The sequence below is a fragment of the Budorcas taxicolor genome, chromosome 4, assembly GCF_023091745.1.
Source record: "Budorcas taxicolor isolate Tak-1 chromosome 4, Takin1.1, whole genome shotgun sequence".
Classification (NCBI taxonomy): domain Eukaryota; kingdom Metazoa; phylum Chordata; class Mammalia; order Artiodactyla; family Bovidae; genus Budorcas; species Budorcas taxicolor.
The window spans coordinates 11149810-11165927 of record NC_068913.1 but is presented as its reverse complement, the minus strand read 5'-3'; the positions used below and the strand labels follow the sequence as shown (position 1 = coordinate 11165927).

At 38.4% G+C, this 16118-nt stretch overlaps 1 protein-coding gene across 2 annotated transcripts in view; it reads left to right on the top strand.

Moving 5' to 3' along the window:
• The first annotated feature begins 330 nt into the window (after positions 1-330).
• MTERF1 (mitochondrial transcription termination factor 1) overlaps positions 331-16118 on the top strand; it is a 56421-nt gene continuing 40633 nt past the window's right edge. The window contains exons 1-3 of one of the 2 annotated variants that reach the window (XM_052638790.1): positions 331-390; positions 935-996; positions 5302-6490. In XM_052638790.1, the coding sequence (XP_052494750.1) occupies positions 992-996; positions 5302-6490 (1194 nt within the window). In that variant the 5' untranslated portion in view covers positions 331-390; positions 935-991. Of the gene's footprint in view, positions 391-934; positions 997-5301; positions 6491-16118 lie in introns of those variants that run through there. The other variant, XR_008199270.1, reaches the window with a different exon arrangement.

Sequence of the window (16118 nt, the reverse complement as noted above, 5' to 3'; positions counted from 1 at the left end):
ATGTTAATCACATAAATAAGCGTATTCAACCTGTCACGCTGCAAAATTCATGTATATAATCGTGATTTTCACATTGCATGTCGCTTACTAGGAGCAAGTCAGAGCCTCTGGCTGGGTGGCTGGAAGGCTCCGAGTCCCGTTCCGCCCCCTGAAATACTCCCAGAAGGCGCTCACCACGGTCTCCTGCTGCCCCCTGCCGGGACCCAGCGTCAGGCTATGAAAGGCTTCGCGTAGCCGCGGGGGAGAGGCGGTTCCAGACCCGTGACGTCATCTCTGTGCGCGGCCCGTCGCCGGAAATACTTCTTTCCACTTCCGTCCCTCTGTTTCTCGCGAGACTGCAGAGCTGATAGGAAAGGCTTTTTCCTGTGCCCTGTTTTATTCCAGGTTGAGGTTGGTGACTCGCTGCTGCTGTACTTTTTCTTTTTAGAAGCGGGTCTGGGTGGCTGTGATATGTTACTGAGTCCCATTCCCGCACAGCCCCTGGCTCACTTTCCTCGTTGGAGGTCGAGGGAAGAAAGAACCCGCGAAATGGACCCCGTAGAAATACCCGTAGAGTTTTTGAGTTACAGACTCGCGTAGGTTCGAACCTTGCTTCCACCAGCTAAGTCAAGCTAGTAAGGGAGCTCGGCGCTTTTTCTCATTTTGTAATTTTAGGAGTAATGCCTACCTTTTAAGTAAGATAATGTGTGTGAAGCACTTAGTTCTGGGTTTTGCAGATTATGCTCGTGATTCTGCTGCCTTTTCCTTTCATTCTCGGGCTTGTACTTAACATTTTCTTCTCATTATCTCTGAGAGATACTTAGTATGCTGAAGATAATGCATTTTACGAAAACATTATGCACTGTTAAATGAGATTGATCTTTTTTTTTTTTTTCCTGTATTACGGAGTCCTGACAGCATTTTGTCCTCCTTCCTCTATTTTTTCCGTTTCTAGGGACGACTGTTTTCCCGCTTTTCTGGAGGAACGCAAAGTCCTCTTGCCTTAAGACAGATGAGGTGAGAAATGCATTTCTGTAAAGATCTTCAAACTTAGCTCGTTTTGTCAAAAGACTAACTGTAACGCAGTACCCTGTAACCAGAGATTACCCATTTCCATCAAAAGTCCCCTTGTCCGGGGAATTGTGGAGCAAAGGGGCACATAAACCCACTTTTATCCCCTAGACGTAACAAGTACAGAGGTTTTCCATGTACGATGTGTTTGTTAACTTTGGCTTTTAACGCTTGGAATAATGGCTTTGGTAATTAAAAACGTCAATTTGAGAGACGGAAATAACTTGAACTATTAATTATTTTTGAAATTTATAGTTAGTTGATACTACTTGCATTAGGCTGCTTAAAGATTTATTCACCATACTAGGTGTAGTAGGACTATTTTGAAGGGAGATTGGGTGCTAAAAGAGTAAAATAAAACCTGATATTTATCAGGTTTACCTTTTTTTGTGTTGAAACCTGAAAAATAACTTACCCTATTTTTATTCCTTCCCTGTGTATGTATGTCCCTCTCCCCTTTTCATGTAAGTGATATTAGACTAGCCATACTCTTAAGCAATTTGCCAGTTAGAATGCCTAGGACATGTTTTTATTGTGTTAGATCTGCGTCCTTTTAAAGAGTAGGCTGTGTAATGTTATATTGATGTGTGTTAGTCACTCAGTCTTGTGGGATTTTTTGTGAGTTCATGTGCTGTAGCCCACCCAGGCTCCTCTGTCCATGGAATTCTACAGGCAAGAATACTGGAGTGGGTAGCCATTCCCTTCTCCAGGGGATCTTCCCCACTCAGTGATTGAACCCAGGTCTCCTGCATTGCAGGCAGGTCTTTTACTGTCTGAGCCACCAGGGAAGCCTCATTATATTGATGTACCACTATTTATTAATCATTCTACTCTTGGTGGCCATTTGGGTTCCTTCATTTTTTACTCCCATAAACTATTATAATGCTCATATAATGCTCATCTTTTTTCTTTTTCCCTCCCTGTGAAGTAACAAATGTGTATTCTTGTCTTTCATTTCCTTTGGATGATCTTCAAGAAATAGAAATGCTGGGTTGAAAGATACAATAGATGGTACCAAGTTCCCTTCCAAGAGTGATATTTAGAATTCTTATTTATTCCTATGTTTACCAGTTGTTGATGTTAGTTACCATCATTTTTAGGTTTAACTGATCCTGCTCATACTGTTGATATGGGGGGGGGGGTCCAATTTTTTCATTTATAATATTGTGATCAAAACCAAATTTTTGTGGCCAGTTCAGTTTTTTTCTATTTAGATAGAATACTTAGTTTTAGGCTCCTTAGTAATGAATTACTATAAAACAAATGATTCACTTCACCTTGAAGTATTTGTTAAGTTAAAGAATTGTGGGAAAATACTGTTTGAATAGAATCTTGTACTATGGATAGGTTTAGGAGGATGGGCCTTTCTGAAAGACAGAGTGGGTTTAAAAAGGCAGGAAGACAAGAATGGTCAAGGATGTCTAGGACCAGAGACTTAATAGGCAATGGTATTTCATTGTGAGATTGGAGAATAGAAGAGATAGCTAGAAAGGTCAGTCTGAAGATTTTACCTTCCAGGGGAGAGCTACAGAGGTGTCTTAATCAGGGAGTGAGGGACGTGACCACATCTTTGTTTCATAAGTGTTCTGTGGGGGGGGGGTACTTTTGAGTGACTGATGTTAGAGAAACGAGTTAAGCGACTGATAGTCTGAGTGAGAGAATTTGCGAAGAGTAGAGAGATTGGATTTCAGAGATACTGAAGAAGCAGGGTCTACATGAATGAATGACTGGGTTCGAGGACGAGAAAAAAAAAGCAAAGCTTGCTTTCACTTTTTTTTTTTTTTTTTTTAGTGTGAGGTTTCATCTTTATTTATTTATTTTTGACTTTGAAAGGGATTTATTATCACTTTCTCAATTTGGGGAAGTTTATAAAAAAAGGCTTAACTAAGATTTACCAAATGACTTTTATTTGTTACTCTTTTACTTAGAGGCACATTTTTTATTTTGAGTAATTATTGGGAGAGTAATGGTGATTTCAATAATTAGAGGAGGGCTCGTTTGTTTGTGGCTGGGAAAGATGCTCAGGTTGGTTCTGGACTTGTTTATTTGTGTGAAAGGTATGTCCATGGAGAATGAATTATACACAAAGACAAGTCCATCTATAACACATCCAGAAGTCTTAATTTCTTACTCTTTTGTGAAGATATTTGGCATATATTTTTACTTGCAATTTGTCATCAATAGAATTTCTTTCGAACTTAACTGTGACTCATTCAGCTCTGTTTCTCGAGAGTAGAGTGTGGTCTAAAGCAGTAGTCTTAGACATTTTTGATCATATACGATCTTAATTTTAAAAAGGTCTATAAATATGCCTCCAATGTATGTATATTTACTGACTAGTTATATACATGTCTTATGGTACTATTATTAATATATTGTATAATTATGAAACCTGTAAAAAGTAGAAATTTTAAAAGGCCAAGACAAATATAAATTGGAGCTTTACTATTTTCTTCCTGCATCCCACTGGATCATCTCATACCCACTCCTTGGAAAGCCCTGGTTTTATCTAGAGCTGTCAGAGTTCGGTCCCTTTATCCAGTAGAGGTCACCCTGAGCATCTGGAACAGAACAGGTTTTTGAGCTGGGCAAGGTAAAGCCTCATTCTTTAATTAGGAGGGTCTTATTTTTAAGTTTCTGTCTTCATGTATTTTTGGAAGATTATGTAGTAATGGAGTATATGTTATTATGAAGACATGAAGAATAATGAACTCAGGGTGTAGGGCAATCTAAGACACGCTTTGCTGTTTCCTGTTTACTTTGTGAGTGACCTGCATTTTGTTCAAACGTTACCTGAATCTGTAGTTTTGGAATCTTTTCCTAATTCTTTGAGGATTAATGGATTATCTGAGTTATAAGAATGTTCCCCGCCAGTAGGCATAATCCAAGTTCTTGTTAAATTGGAGTATTTAAAAGGACAGGCACAGAGGAGCTTTTCTTATATGGATCTTGAAAGCAGCAGCTCAAGCCCAGAGATAGTAGCAGTGAGTTGGAGCCATCTATCTCTATTCTTCGTTTTATGCTTAGTTAGCAGAGAGGAAGAAGAAAAACCCTCTTTTACGTAAGAAGAGCCCATTGTAAGTAATTAGAAATTAAGAGCAGTTTGTCACAGCTGTATAGTCTAAAAAGGAGAAAGTACTGGTAAAGTATTATGTACAACACTTTACAAAAAAGTGTTATGACCATAACCAATTTAGGAGCATAAATCATCTGACAATTTGAATAGCAAGACAGAAACTTTTCTGTTAAAATATTTCCTATAAACAGAGATATTTGTTTTAGTAGGGACCTATGATTATTGTCGTGTATAAGTTCATACATTTTATGCCCCATTTCTAAATGCTCAGGAAAATGAGTTGTCAAGGTTTTAATCTTTTGATCAAAGTTACGTGTATTGTGAAACAGATGCAGAGAGCCCTGAGTGAGTCTTTTGTAAAATGGTGGTAAGAAGGAGAATGGCAAAGGTAAGGTTTTAAGTGTGTCCATCTCATTTTTCGGTATAATTCCACATGCAGTGGACACTCTGTATGAAATATCCCAACTGGGTCATAATGAAGTGAAAATTGGTTTGGAGTTGTTGGGTGAACCCAACAACCAAGGGAGCATTCGGGTAAATTGAGTGACATGGAGATTGGGATCAGGGCTGTTGACCAGAGATCCATGTAAGATAAGAATGAAGGATGGGTTTAAAGAATACCGTGAACCTAGAGAAAGGTGTTTAGGGTGGAAATAACATAGTATGAAGTGTTGGTTTTCAGGGCTAGATTTAGAGTTTGGTAACCAAAAAGTGAGAACAAGAGGCAAAGAAGGCTGGTATCTGTGGGCAGGTGCAAGGCCAAAAACCTGGTAAGTAAGAAGACAAGGCAGAATTGAAAGTGTCAGTTAGTAAAAATAAGTCAAAGCTTTGGAAAGCAGTTAGATAAAGCAGAGATGGAAAGGGGCAATTGGTTTTGGGTAGCTAACGCAGGCAGGACCAAACAGCAAGTAAAGGCAAGAATAATTCTGGGACAGTGTTGTTGCTGTGTGCTGCTTTTATTTATGGTAAGAATAGAAGTGGCCCCTGGCCCATAGATAATCGGAAGTGGTGACCCAGGGAGTGGGAGTGTGGTGGTGAGATTGTTATCACAGAACCAGGAGAGCTGGATCTCTAGTATTTTCTTACAGGAATGACCACAATACAGGATCATGATGTAATCTGTTAGCTGTTTAACGTGTTTGTTTGTATAATACTGTATATGTTGTTTCATACAGCATTCCAAAAGGTTTGGGCTACCTGACCATTATGGCGCCAAGAAACCTCTTGTATGTGAGAAGTAACTATCTCTTTGGTTCAAGATGTTGGATGATCCGATTTTCAACAGAAATCCTCTTTAAATCAGTTTCATTTAGGCTTTTCAGTAAGAAATGTGATAATGCAGACAGTGAGCCTTTGGAAAATGAAGAACTGCTGAATAACTTACTTACTATGGGAGTAGATGTTGACATGGCAAGGAAGCGACAGCCTGGAGTTTTTAATAGGACAGATACTAATGAGCAGGACCTGCAGACATTCCTTCTGTCTAAAGGAGCCAGCAAAGAAGTGATTGCTAGCATCATATCAAGGTACCCACGAGCCATGACTCGTACGTCTGAAAGTCTTTCAAATCGATGGGATCTGTGGAGAAGAATTGTGACATCAGACCTTGAAATTGTAAATATTTTGGAACGTTCTCCTGAATCTTTTTTTCGGTCCAGTGACAACCTAAACTTAGAGAATAACATAAAGTTCCTCTACTCAGTTGGATTGACCAATAAATACCTTCGTCGATTGTTGACCAATGCCCCACGTACCTTCTCCAATAGTCTTAATCTGAATAAACAGATGGTTGAATTTTTGCAAGAAGTCTGTTTGTCGTTGGGTCACAATAGTCCCACAGATTTTATCAGGAAGATAATTTTTAAAAACCCTTTCATCTTAATTCAGAGCACCAAACGGATAAAAGCTAATATTGAATTTTTACAGTCCACGTTCTGCTTGACCAATGATGAACTGCTTAGTCTGATATGTGGTTCAGGAGCTAAAATCCTAGACCTTTCCAGTGACTGTATGAGAAGAAGCTACAGAAATATCAAAGAAAAACTGTTTTCTCTTGGGTGTACTGCAAAAGAGATACAGAAATTTGTTTTAAGCTATCCAGATGTGATCTTCTTGGGAGAGAAAAAGTTTAATGATAAAATAGATTGCCTCATAGAGGAAAAAGTTAACATTTCACAAATAATTGAACATCCTCGCATTTTGGATTCAAGCATAGGTACTTTAAAAAGTCGAATCAAAGAATTGGTAAATGTTGGCTATGACTTGAGTACATCAAACATCAGCCTTCTGTCTTGGAGTCAAAAAAGATATAATGCTAAATTGAAAAAGTTATATATTGAGCAGAACATTGTTCTGGAGAATTAAGCAAAAGTCAATTTTCTAATGTAGTGATATTTTTTCATTTTGGATTTGGACCTTTCAAAAAAGAGAGATTTGTATTCTTCACATATACATATGTAATGTGCTTTTGGATATTTTTTTTCAAAGGTTCATAAAAACTCACTGTCAGTATATCCAAGTATATAGTCTTCTCAGCTACCTCTTCTGTAGTTTGAATTATTAATAGTACAACATCCAATTATGATATAGGCTGTGGCTATTGTATTAATGGTCATTGCTGAATGCTATGGCAGAACAATGTGTAGAAAGAAAATGCAAAATAAGCTTTTTTGGCTTCTGTTCCTGTTTAAAAATTGAGAGGTTGATTTAGATCTATTTCTTATCATGGTTTTGAATAGCAACCTATTTCTCCTGTTATTCTCTATATCTAATTATAGTTCATCTTCAAAATACAGTGTCAGTAGAAATAAGATAACACAGAGGAGGAATTCTTCATCCAAATTCTATATACTCCCATTTAAATCATTAGTATGCCACATGGCTCCTCCAGTTTAGGCTGAATTTACTGTGGCTATATCCTGATTTCTTTGAAGATAAGGACAACTGTGACAGGCAGAATAATAGTTAACCTAAATATTTCAATGTCTTAATTCCCAGAACCTGTGGATATGTTTTGTTATATTACAAAAGGACTTTGCAGATATGATTTAAGAACCTTAATTTGAGGTCCTGGGTTGGGGAGGTTATCCTGGATTATCTGGTTGGACCGAGTATAATCATAAGGGTCTTTAAAAGTGAAGAGGGAGGTAAAAGGAGAGGTCAGAGTGATGTGGTAGAAGAAGGACTTGACCCACTTTTACTGGCGTTAAGGCAGGAAGGGGACATGAACCAAGGAGTGCAGGTGGCCTCTAGACAATGGACAAGGCAAGGAGGCGTTCTCCCCTAGTGGCTCAGGAAGGGAGGCAGCCGTGTCAGGACTTTGAGTTTAGCCCAGTGAGACCTTGTCAAACTTCAGCCCTGCAGAACCGGAAGATAACAAACCTGTGTTGTTTTAAGCCACTGAGTTTGTGATGATTTGTTACAGCAACAAACAAACTAATATAACAATTAAGTAGATAATTTAGTATTTCAGGTGAAGAAGTATACCTTTAGTGTCATATCTGTTTTTCTTCCTCCTATACTTTTTTCGTCCGTTTACCTTTCTGGAACGGCTAATAGGTCACTGTTTGTAAATTCCTGTAAATATACGGATAAAAAACTAAATGTAAGTCTAAATAAAGAAATATTTTTGCTTAATGAATGTAGTTTAAAGAAATGGTTTTTGTTTGTTTGTAATTTGCTGGTGTTTCTACTAATATAAATAAAGAGCCAAAAGTTTCTAGAAGCATTAATTTAAAAAATGACATGAATCTGTGTCTTGAAAACATTCGCAGTCTAGCTCTGCATAAATTGAAAGAGAAGGAACCAATTTTATGACTGTAATTACTTTCAGTTGTTTTCCAGAGGCATTTGTTTTCTAGATATGGATTTTGAATTAAATAACAAATGATGCTTAACCTTGGAAGTATTTTTTATTGAAATATAGTTGATTTACAGTATGAAGTTTCATGATCACAGAATAATGATTCAATATTATTTTTTTTCAGATTATACTCCATTATAGATACATATGATACACACACACACACACACACACACACACACACACCCCCAAGATAATGGGTATAATTGCCTGTGTTAAGCCTTATTTTTATCATTGATACCTCAAAAAATTTTATTCCCACCAGTGATAGTAACAAAATGCATGTTTTTTCAAACCTATTTGTATGTAAATGATACTCAACTATTTCCAATAAACTATTTGGTGGCAAACATGGTATAATTTAGAAAGCATGGATTTTAGAGACATTTCTTTAGAGAAATATATCTGGGCACTGTTCCTGATTAGCTCTGTAACTTTGTGTAAATATTTTAATTTCACTGAACCTATTTTCTCATCTATAAGATGAGAAATGGACCTCCCAGAGTTAAATCAGGTGATATAGGGCCTCTAAGGTTTCTTGCACACAATAACTGTTCAGTGGTAGCTAGAATAAATAGTTACAGTAGCATTTTAAAGACATCATTCCCATATTATACAATTCAAAGTATGCAGCTTTTAAAAATATTCATAGTGCTGTGCAATAATCACTGCAGTCTAACTTTAAAATGTGTTCATGCCCTTTAAAGGGAAATCCTATACACACTAGCACTCAATCCCCATTATCCCCCTCCTGCTTTCCTAGCCCTGTTTAGTTGCTCAGTCGTGCCCAGCTTCTTTGTGACCCCATGGACTAAAGCCCGCCAGGCTCCTGGGTCCATGGGACTTCCCAGGCAAGAATACTGGAGTGGGTTGCCATTTTCTTCCCAGCCCTAAGCAACCACTGATCTTTCTATAAATTGGCTTATTCTGAATATTTCATCTAAATGGAATCATATAATATGTGGCCTTTGGTGCCTGGCTTCTTTCGCTTAACATAATGTTTCTAAGGCTCATTCTTACACTGTGTATCAGTATTTCATTCTTCTGTGTTGGCAAATCATCTATTGTATAGATAGAGCAGTAGGATTGGGAGTGAACTTTATGGTTTTTAAGTCCTGGGATGGGGAGTTTATCCCAGATTATCTGGGTGGGCTCAGTGTAATCAAAGGGGTCCTTAAAAGCAGAAGAGGGAGGGGAAAGAAGAGGTCAGAGTGATGTGATGAAAGGGCTTGATGCATTTTTACTGGCTTTGAAGGAAGAAGGGGATTAAGTCCCTGTTTTCTGACTTGTTTAGGAATACTTTCTGAGATATTGGTTTGAAGTCTAACAAGTTTATAAGAAACTTGAGGGAGGTGGGCAGAGGAAATAAAAGTATTGGCATCAGCTGGTCATGAGGATTATACCTGGACTTTTGAGAGATGATACAGCAATGACAGTTGCCAGTGGCCAAAGAGGGTGTGGGATGCACAGAAGTGAAATACAGGCCCTATTTGGGGGTTGGGAGAGGGACAACTTCCTTTGTAGAAACAAATGGGCAATGCCTGTCAGGCATTATATAAATGTAAGTATTTTATATAAAATATTAAGCTCATATAAGTACACATATCTAAATGTATAATTATATAATGTAAATATATATACACACATATACATGCACATATAATATTTTTTGAAGTATAGTTGATGTATGACGTTTCTCGTACAATGAAGTGATTCCGAATATATACCTTTTTAGATTCTTTTCCATTGTAGTTTATTATAAGATACTGAATATAGTTCCCTGTGCTATACATTTGGATCTTGTTTATCTATTTTTATATTGTAGTTTGAAACATGTCCTCTTTTAAGGTTTGAGCCTGAGGAAGAGTCCGTTCTTATAAATAAAAGTGAGTTACAAGCGTATCTTAGCGATTATTGTGGAGTCAGTCCTAGATCACTGCAGTGAAGTGAATATTGCAATTAGGTGTGTCACATGGAATTTCTTGGTTTCCCAGTACATATGAAAGTTATGTTTATACTATAGTCTATTAAGTGTGCAATAGCATGCTGTCTTAAAAAAACTATATACCTTAATTTGAAATGTTTAATTGCTAAAAAGTGCTAACCATCACCTGAGACCAGCAAGTCAATCGTTTTGCTGGTGGAGGGTCTTTTTTTTTTTTTTTTTTTTCAAGGTTTTTTTGGTGTGGACCATTGTTGAAATCTGGGCTTCCTTAGTGACTCAGCTGGTAAAGAATCTGCCTGCAGTGCCGGAGACCTGGGTCAGTCCCTGGGTTGGGAAGATCCCCTGGAGAAGGGAACAGCTATCCACTCCAGTATTCTGGTCTGGGGTTGCAAAGAGTTGGACACAACAGAGTGACTTTCACTGTTGTAAAATCTTAAATTTGTGCAGTATTGTTTCTGTTTTATGTTCTGGTTTTTTGGCCACGAGGCATGTGGGATCTTAGCTTCCCAACCAGGGATCAAACCCATACCCCCTGCCTTGGAAGGCGAGGTCTTAACCACTGGACCGCCAGGGGAGTCCCAGAGGATCTTACCTGGATGTTGATGGCTGCTGACGGATCAGAGTGGTGGTTGCTGAAGGTTGGGGCGACTGGAATTTTTAAAAAATAAGACAACAGACATGGAGTTTGGTACATGAATTGACTTTTCATCTCATGATTTCTCTGTTGCTTGTAATGCTATTAGACAGAATTTTACCCACAGTCGAACTTCTTTCAAAACTTAAGTCAGTCTGCTGCTTTATCAGCTAAGTTTACGTAATAGACTAAATTCTTCGTTATCGTTTCAACAGCCTTCACGGCATCTTCACAAGAATTGTTTCCATCTCAAGTAGCCACTTTCCTTATACATCCATAAGAAGCAACTTCTCATCCATTAAAGTTTTATGAGATTGCAGCAATTCAGTCATATCTTCAGGCTCAACTTCAAATCCTAGTTCTCTATCTGTTTCCACCACATCTGCAGTTCCTTCCTCCACTGAAGTCTTGAACCCCTCAAAGTCATCCATGAGGGTTGGAGTCAGTCTTTTCCAAACTGCTGTTGCTGCTGCTAAATCACTTCAGTTGTGTCCGACTCTGTGCGACCCCAGAGACAGCAGCCCACCAGGCTCCCCCATCCCTGGGATTCTCCAGGCAAGAGTACTGGAGTGGGGTACCATTGCCTTCTCCAGTGCATGAAAGTGAAAGGTGAAAGTGAAGTCACTCAGTCGTGTCCGACTCTTAGCGACCCCATGGACTGCAGCCTACCAGGCTCCTCCGTCCATAGGATTTTCCAGGCAAGAGTACTGGAGTGGGGTAACATTGCCTTCTCCCAAACTGCTGTTACTGTTGATATTTTGACCTCTTCCCATGAATCAAAAGTTTTTTTCAATTTAAAATTTTTTTATTTTTTATGAAGATTCTTAATATCATCTATTAATACAATGGTGAATCTTTAATATCCTGTAATAAACCAAAATGGAAAAGAGTATGAAAAAGAATATATATATTCAGCTGTACTACACTTAAAAGTAATGGTGAATGTTTTCCAGAAAGTTTTTGATTTACTTTGCTCAGATGTATCAGAGGAATTGCTATGTATGGTGGCTTGATCCAGGGCCTGCATAATGGGTGTTGTGTTAAGCAAGCAAGAAAATAACATTAATTGCCTGTGCATCTCCATCAGAGCTCTTGGGAGACCAAATACAATGTTAGTGAGCAGTAATATTTTGAAAAGAATCTTGTTTTCTGAGCAGTCGGTCTCAACAGTGGACTTAAAATATTCAGTAAACGATGTTGTAAACAGATGCACTGTCAAGCTTTGTTGTTCCATTTATGAGAGCACAGGCAGGGTAGATGGAGCATAATTCGGAAGAGCCATAGGATCTTTGGAATGATAAATGAGCTTCAACTTCAAGTCATTACCTGCATGATTCCCTAAACAAGAGAGTCAGCTTGTCCTTTGAAGCTTTGTAGCCGGGCACTGATTTCTCTCTAGCTATGCAAGTCCTAGAATGCATCTTCTTCCAATAGAAGGCTGTTCGTCCACATTGAAAATCTGTTGTTTAGTGCAGTCACCTTCATTAATTATCTCAGCTAGATCTTCTAAATAACTTGCTGCAACTTCTACATCAGTTCTTGCTGTTTCACCTTGCACTTTTATAAAGACAGCATTTTTCCCCCTTAAACCTCGTGAGCCAACTCCTGCTAACTTCCAACTTTTATTCTACAGCTTCCTCACCTCTCGCAGCCTTTGTGAGTTAGAACTGAGTTAGGGCCTTGCTCTGAACCAGGCTTTGGCCTAAAGGAATGTTGTGGCCGGTTTGATCTATCCAGACCATTAAAACTTTCTTCATATCAGCGATAAGGCTGTGTCACTTTCTTGTCCATTGTGTATTCACTGGAGTAGCACATTTAATTGCTTTCAAGAACATTTCCTTTGCATTCACAGCTTAGCTGTTGGTGCAAGAGGCCTAGCATTCAGTCTGTCTTGTGTCTTCCTCTCTAAGCTTTGGACTTAAAGTGAGAGACAGGTTAATCTTCCTTTCATTAGAACTCTTAGAGGCCATTGTAGTATTGTTAATTGGCCTAATTTCAATATTGTTGTGTCTCAGGAAATAAGGAGACCCGAGGAAAGGGAAAGAGAAGGGGAGCCAGCTGGTCACTGGAGTAGTCAGAACATAAACAATATTTATCAGTTAAATTTACCACCTGATGTGGGCGTGATTCGTGGCACCACAAAACAATCATAATAGAACATCAAAGATCACTGTGATAACCTAGAGGAGTGAGATGGGTTAGGAGGAGGGAGGGAGGTTCAAGAGGGAGAGGACATAAGTATACTTATGGCTGATTCATGTTGATGGACCCAAGTTAGGGGCATTTGTTCCTTTCTGCTTTCTTGCAGATGGGGAATACTGATTGTTGTTACACTCTGAGCATCAACTGAAGTGTCTATGGCAGAAGTACGCACTTGGGTCCTCATTATTCCCCTGCACATGGGAATGTGTCTTTACAGACTTGCTCAGCTTCTTCAGAATAATTTTTTCTCCTGACCAAAGCCATATCTGACTGCATTTCATGTAAGCATGATACACTTGACTAAAGCTTGTTAATTTAGCTAAAATGTGATAATGTATGCACAGAATTAAAGTTTAGCTGAGTGTGTATATTAAAATAATTAGAAGTTCTATAGATTATATATTTAATTGATAACGAAAAATAATTAGTGTTAAAAAACTAAAACTAAGGCCTAGTCATCCTGAGTGTACTTGTGCACAGATGTTCATGAACTGCAGGGGGAACTGTAGACAGCAGTTTGGCTTATACAGTTTTCTAACATCAGCTGTAAGTCTGGCTTGATAATTCAAACTAAGTAAAGAATCCTTTAAATACCAAGAAAGTTAGCAGGGGATCATTTCATTTGTAGATTCTGTCACCTCTGAAGCTGGAAGAAATAAACTGATATTCTTGTATACAGTTTTTCCCCCTGATTAATGTTTGCTTAAAAGAATACAAAAGCTATATTCCTTGAATGGTTACGCTTTCCTTTTAAGCAAATGTTACTGTTGAGTTGTTTCAGGCAGTTCCAAAATGATATGATTCGGGCACTTTTTGCATTCTAGCCTGAGTTTGTAGTTCTCTTCTTGTTTGTTACACAATCTCAACTCTTAGTATTATGCAGTGATGTCTTTGAACTTTTTCAGTTTTACTGCCAGATCCTCTGTTCTTGTTTAATATTCATCTTTGAACTTGGAGAGTGTTTATTATATGTCTGTATAAAAAACCTCACATAAGGTAGTGTGGTCTCCACATGATTGCAGTTGATATGGTTAGTTAGCTTTCATTCTTTTGGAACTTGACGATTTTTTTGTTTGTTTGCTTATTTGTTTTTAGTCAAGATTTTAATGATTCCATCTGAAGTGAGGAAATCAGATTTTGTTGTAAGACTGTTACATAACAGACACATTATTAACCACCCTTGGTTTCTGTGTTGTTGAGAAGACCCTGCGTATGCAAGTGTGTGTGCTCCTGGGTCTCCCAAGCTGTTTTGATGACTTCATTGATAACTCTCATTGGCTGAACAGTTCTAGTTTTGAGGATCAGTGTGTGAAAGAGAATGGTAGAATTGGAAAGAAAAGTAAAATACCTTTATATAAAGCACCATATGTACAGTGCATGCCCTACATTGTTCTGGTACCTACAAAAGAGGTTGAAATCTCTGCAGTTAAATGCTGTCTTTCATGTCTTTACTGTCTGCATCACGCCTTCATGAAGCTGAATTCTGGTCCACACTCTACCTGGCATCTGGAAACTTGACAACAAACTCTAGAACAGAATGGTCATCATACAGGGAAGGGTGCTTTTTCTCTTCCTGCCTCTGCAGCTGGTTAGTACCTATTTAGATAAGCTTTGCTTTGTATTCTGCAACTTTATTCCCTAGAGTCAGTGAACAAAGGAGTCATTTGCATAATGGCTCGACCAACTAGATCCCTCAGAAATCTAAGTTCTCCCCTTCTCCTTTCTTTTCCTAGTCAGACTAATACTTATATATTTACCGCAGTCAAAGTCTCTGCCAGAATTGAGGCCGTTGGTAGCCTATAAGAGTGCAGTAGTAGCTTTGATCATTGGTTTTTTTATAAAAATAACATTTTTTCCTGATTGCATACTAATCATATAATTACACAATGTTGGACAATATAGGAAAACACACAAAATACCTATAATCCTCATATTCGAGAGATAGCACTTGATAATATTTTGGTATATAACTTTCTAGTCTTTTCTTATTCATATGCATTATTATGTGTGAAAAATCTCTTCTATAAAATGAATAATTTAACATTTGTTAAATACTAATTGTGTACTGTTGTGTTTGACGCTGGATTATTGTAACTGTTTTAAACATTCTTATAAATGTACTATGCGCATTCTCCCTAATCACACACCATTTATAATCTGTTTTTAGATAAATTTGAGCCTTGACCACCCAGCTCCACTGTGGTTAAGGGAGTATGCCATTTGAGAGCAATAGGGAAGAGAACTGGAACTTCCCTTTTGGCTCAGCGGTAAAGCATCTGCCTGTGGACGCAGGAGACATGAGTTCAGTCCCTGGGTTGGGAACATCCCCTACAGAAGGAAATGGCAACCCATCCCAGTATTCTTGCCTGGGAAGTCCCCTGGACAGATGGGCCTGGCAGGCTACAGTCCATGGGGTCATGAAGAGTCGGACTTGACTTAGTGACTAAAACAACAACAAAACAACAAAGGAAGAGAACTGGTTTCCAAGGAGGCCTGGTCTGAGTTTGTCAGGTCACCATGTGATACTATGTTCAGAGCTTGGTGAAGGAATCCTTTATTGTTTCCACTCAGTATCACAGAAGTTCCTGGAAAGGTCATCAAAGGACTGATAGGAAAGCAAGAGGAGTACTTGGAGAGGTATTATTTGAGAATCATCTTCAAATCATATGTTAAATTAATGTTCTGATAATATAATGATCTCATGGCCAATAGTGAACTATTTAGATATAAAAGACATTAAATACTTCTAGATCATATATAAAAATCTAATTTTCCCAAAGATGATTCAGAATTGAAGCTTCTGGTATCACTTACCTTTAATTTTGACATATTCTTCTCTAGAAGGCTTCCCAGGTGTCACAGTTGTAAAGAACGAGCCTGTCAATGCAAGAGACGCAAGAGATGAAGGTTTGATCCGTGGATCTGGAATATCCCCTGGAGGAGGAAATGGCAACCCACTCCAGTATTCTTTCCTGGAAAATTCCGTGGACAGAGGAGCCTGGTGGGCTACAGTCTGTGGGGTCTGTAGAGTCAGACATGATTGAGCAGCTAAGCATGCACATTGTTCGCTAGGCAATCCTTGGACCCATTTTTTTAAACCTCTAACCTTTTCACCTTAACCAAACCCTACTCTGAGATTTTCTATACACTGCCCCTGAAATAAATTCCTTGATCAACACTGGTAGGCTGAACAGACCTGGCTCTGTCGGTCATGGAGCTTACAGTCCAGCAGAGGAAGAGAGATACGCCGTTAAGCATGCAAATAAGGAACTATGAATTGAGAAAAGTGAAGGAAGCAGAGCCCCTGGATAGGGGATATAAGATGAGACTTGAATGAGAAGACAGCCAA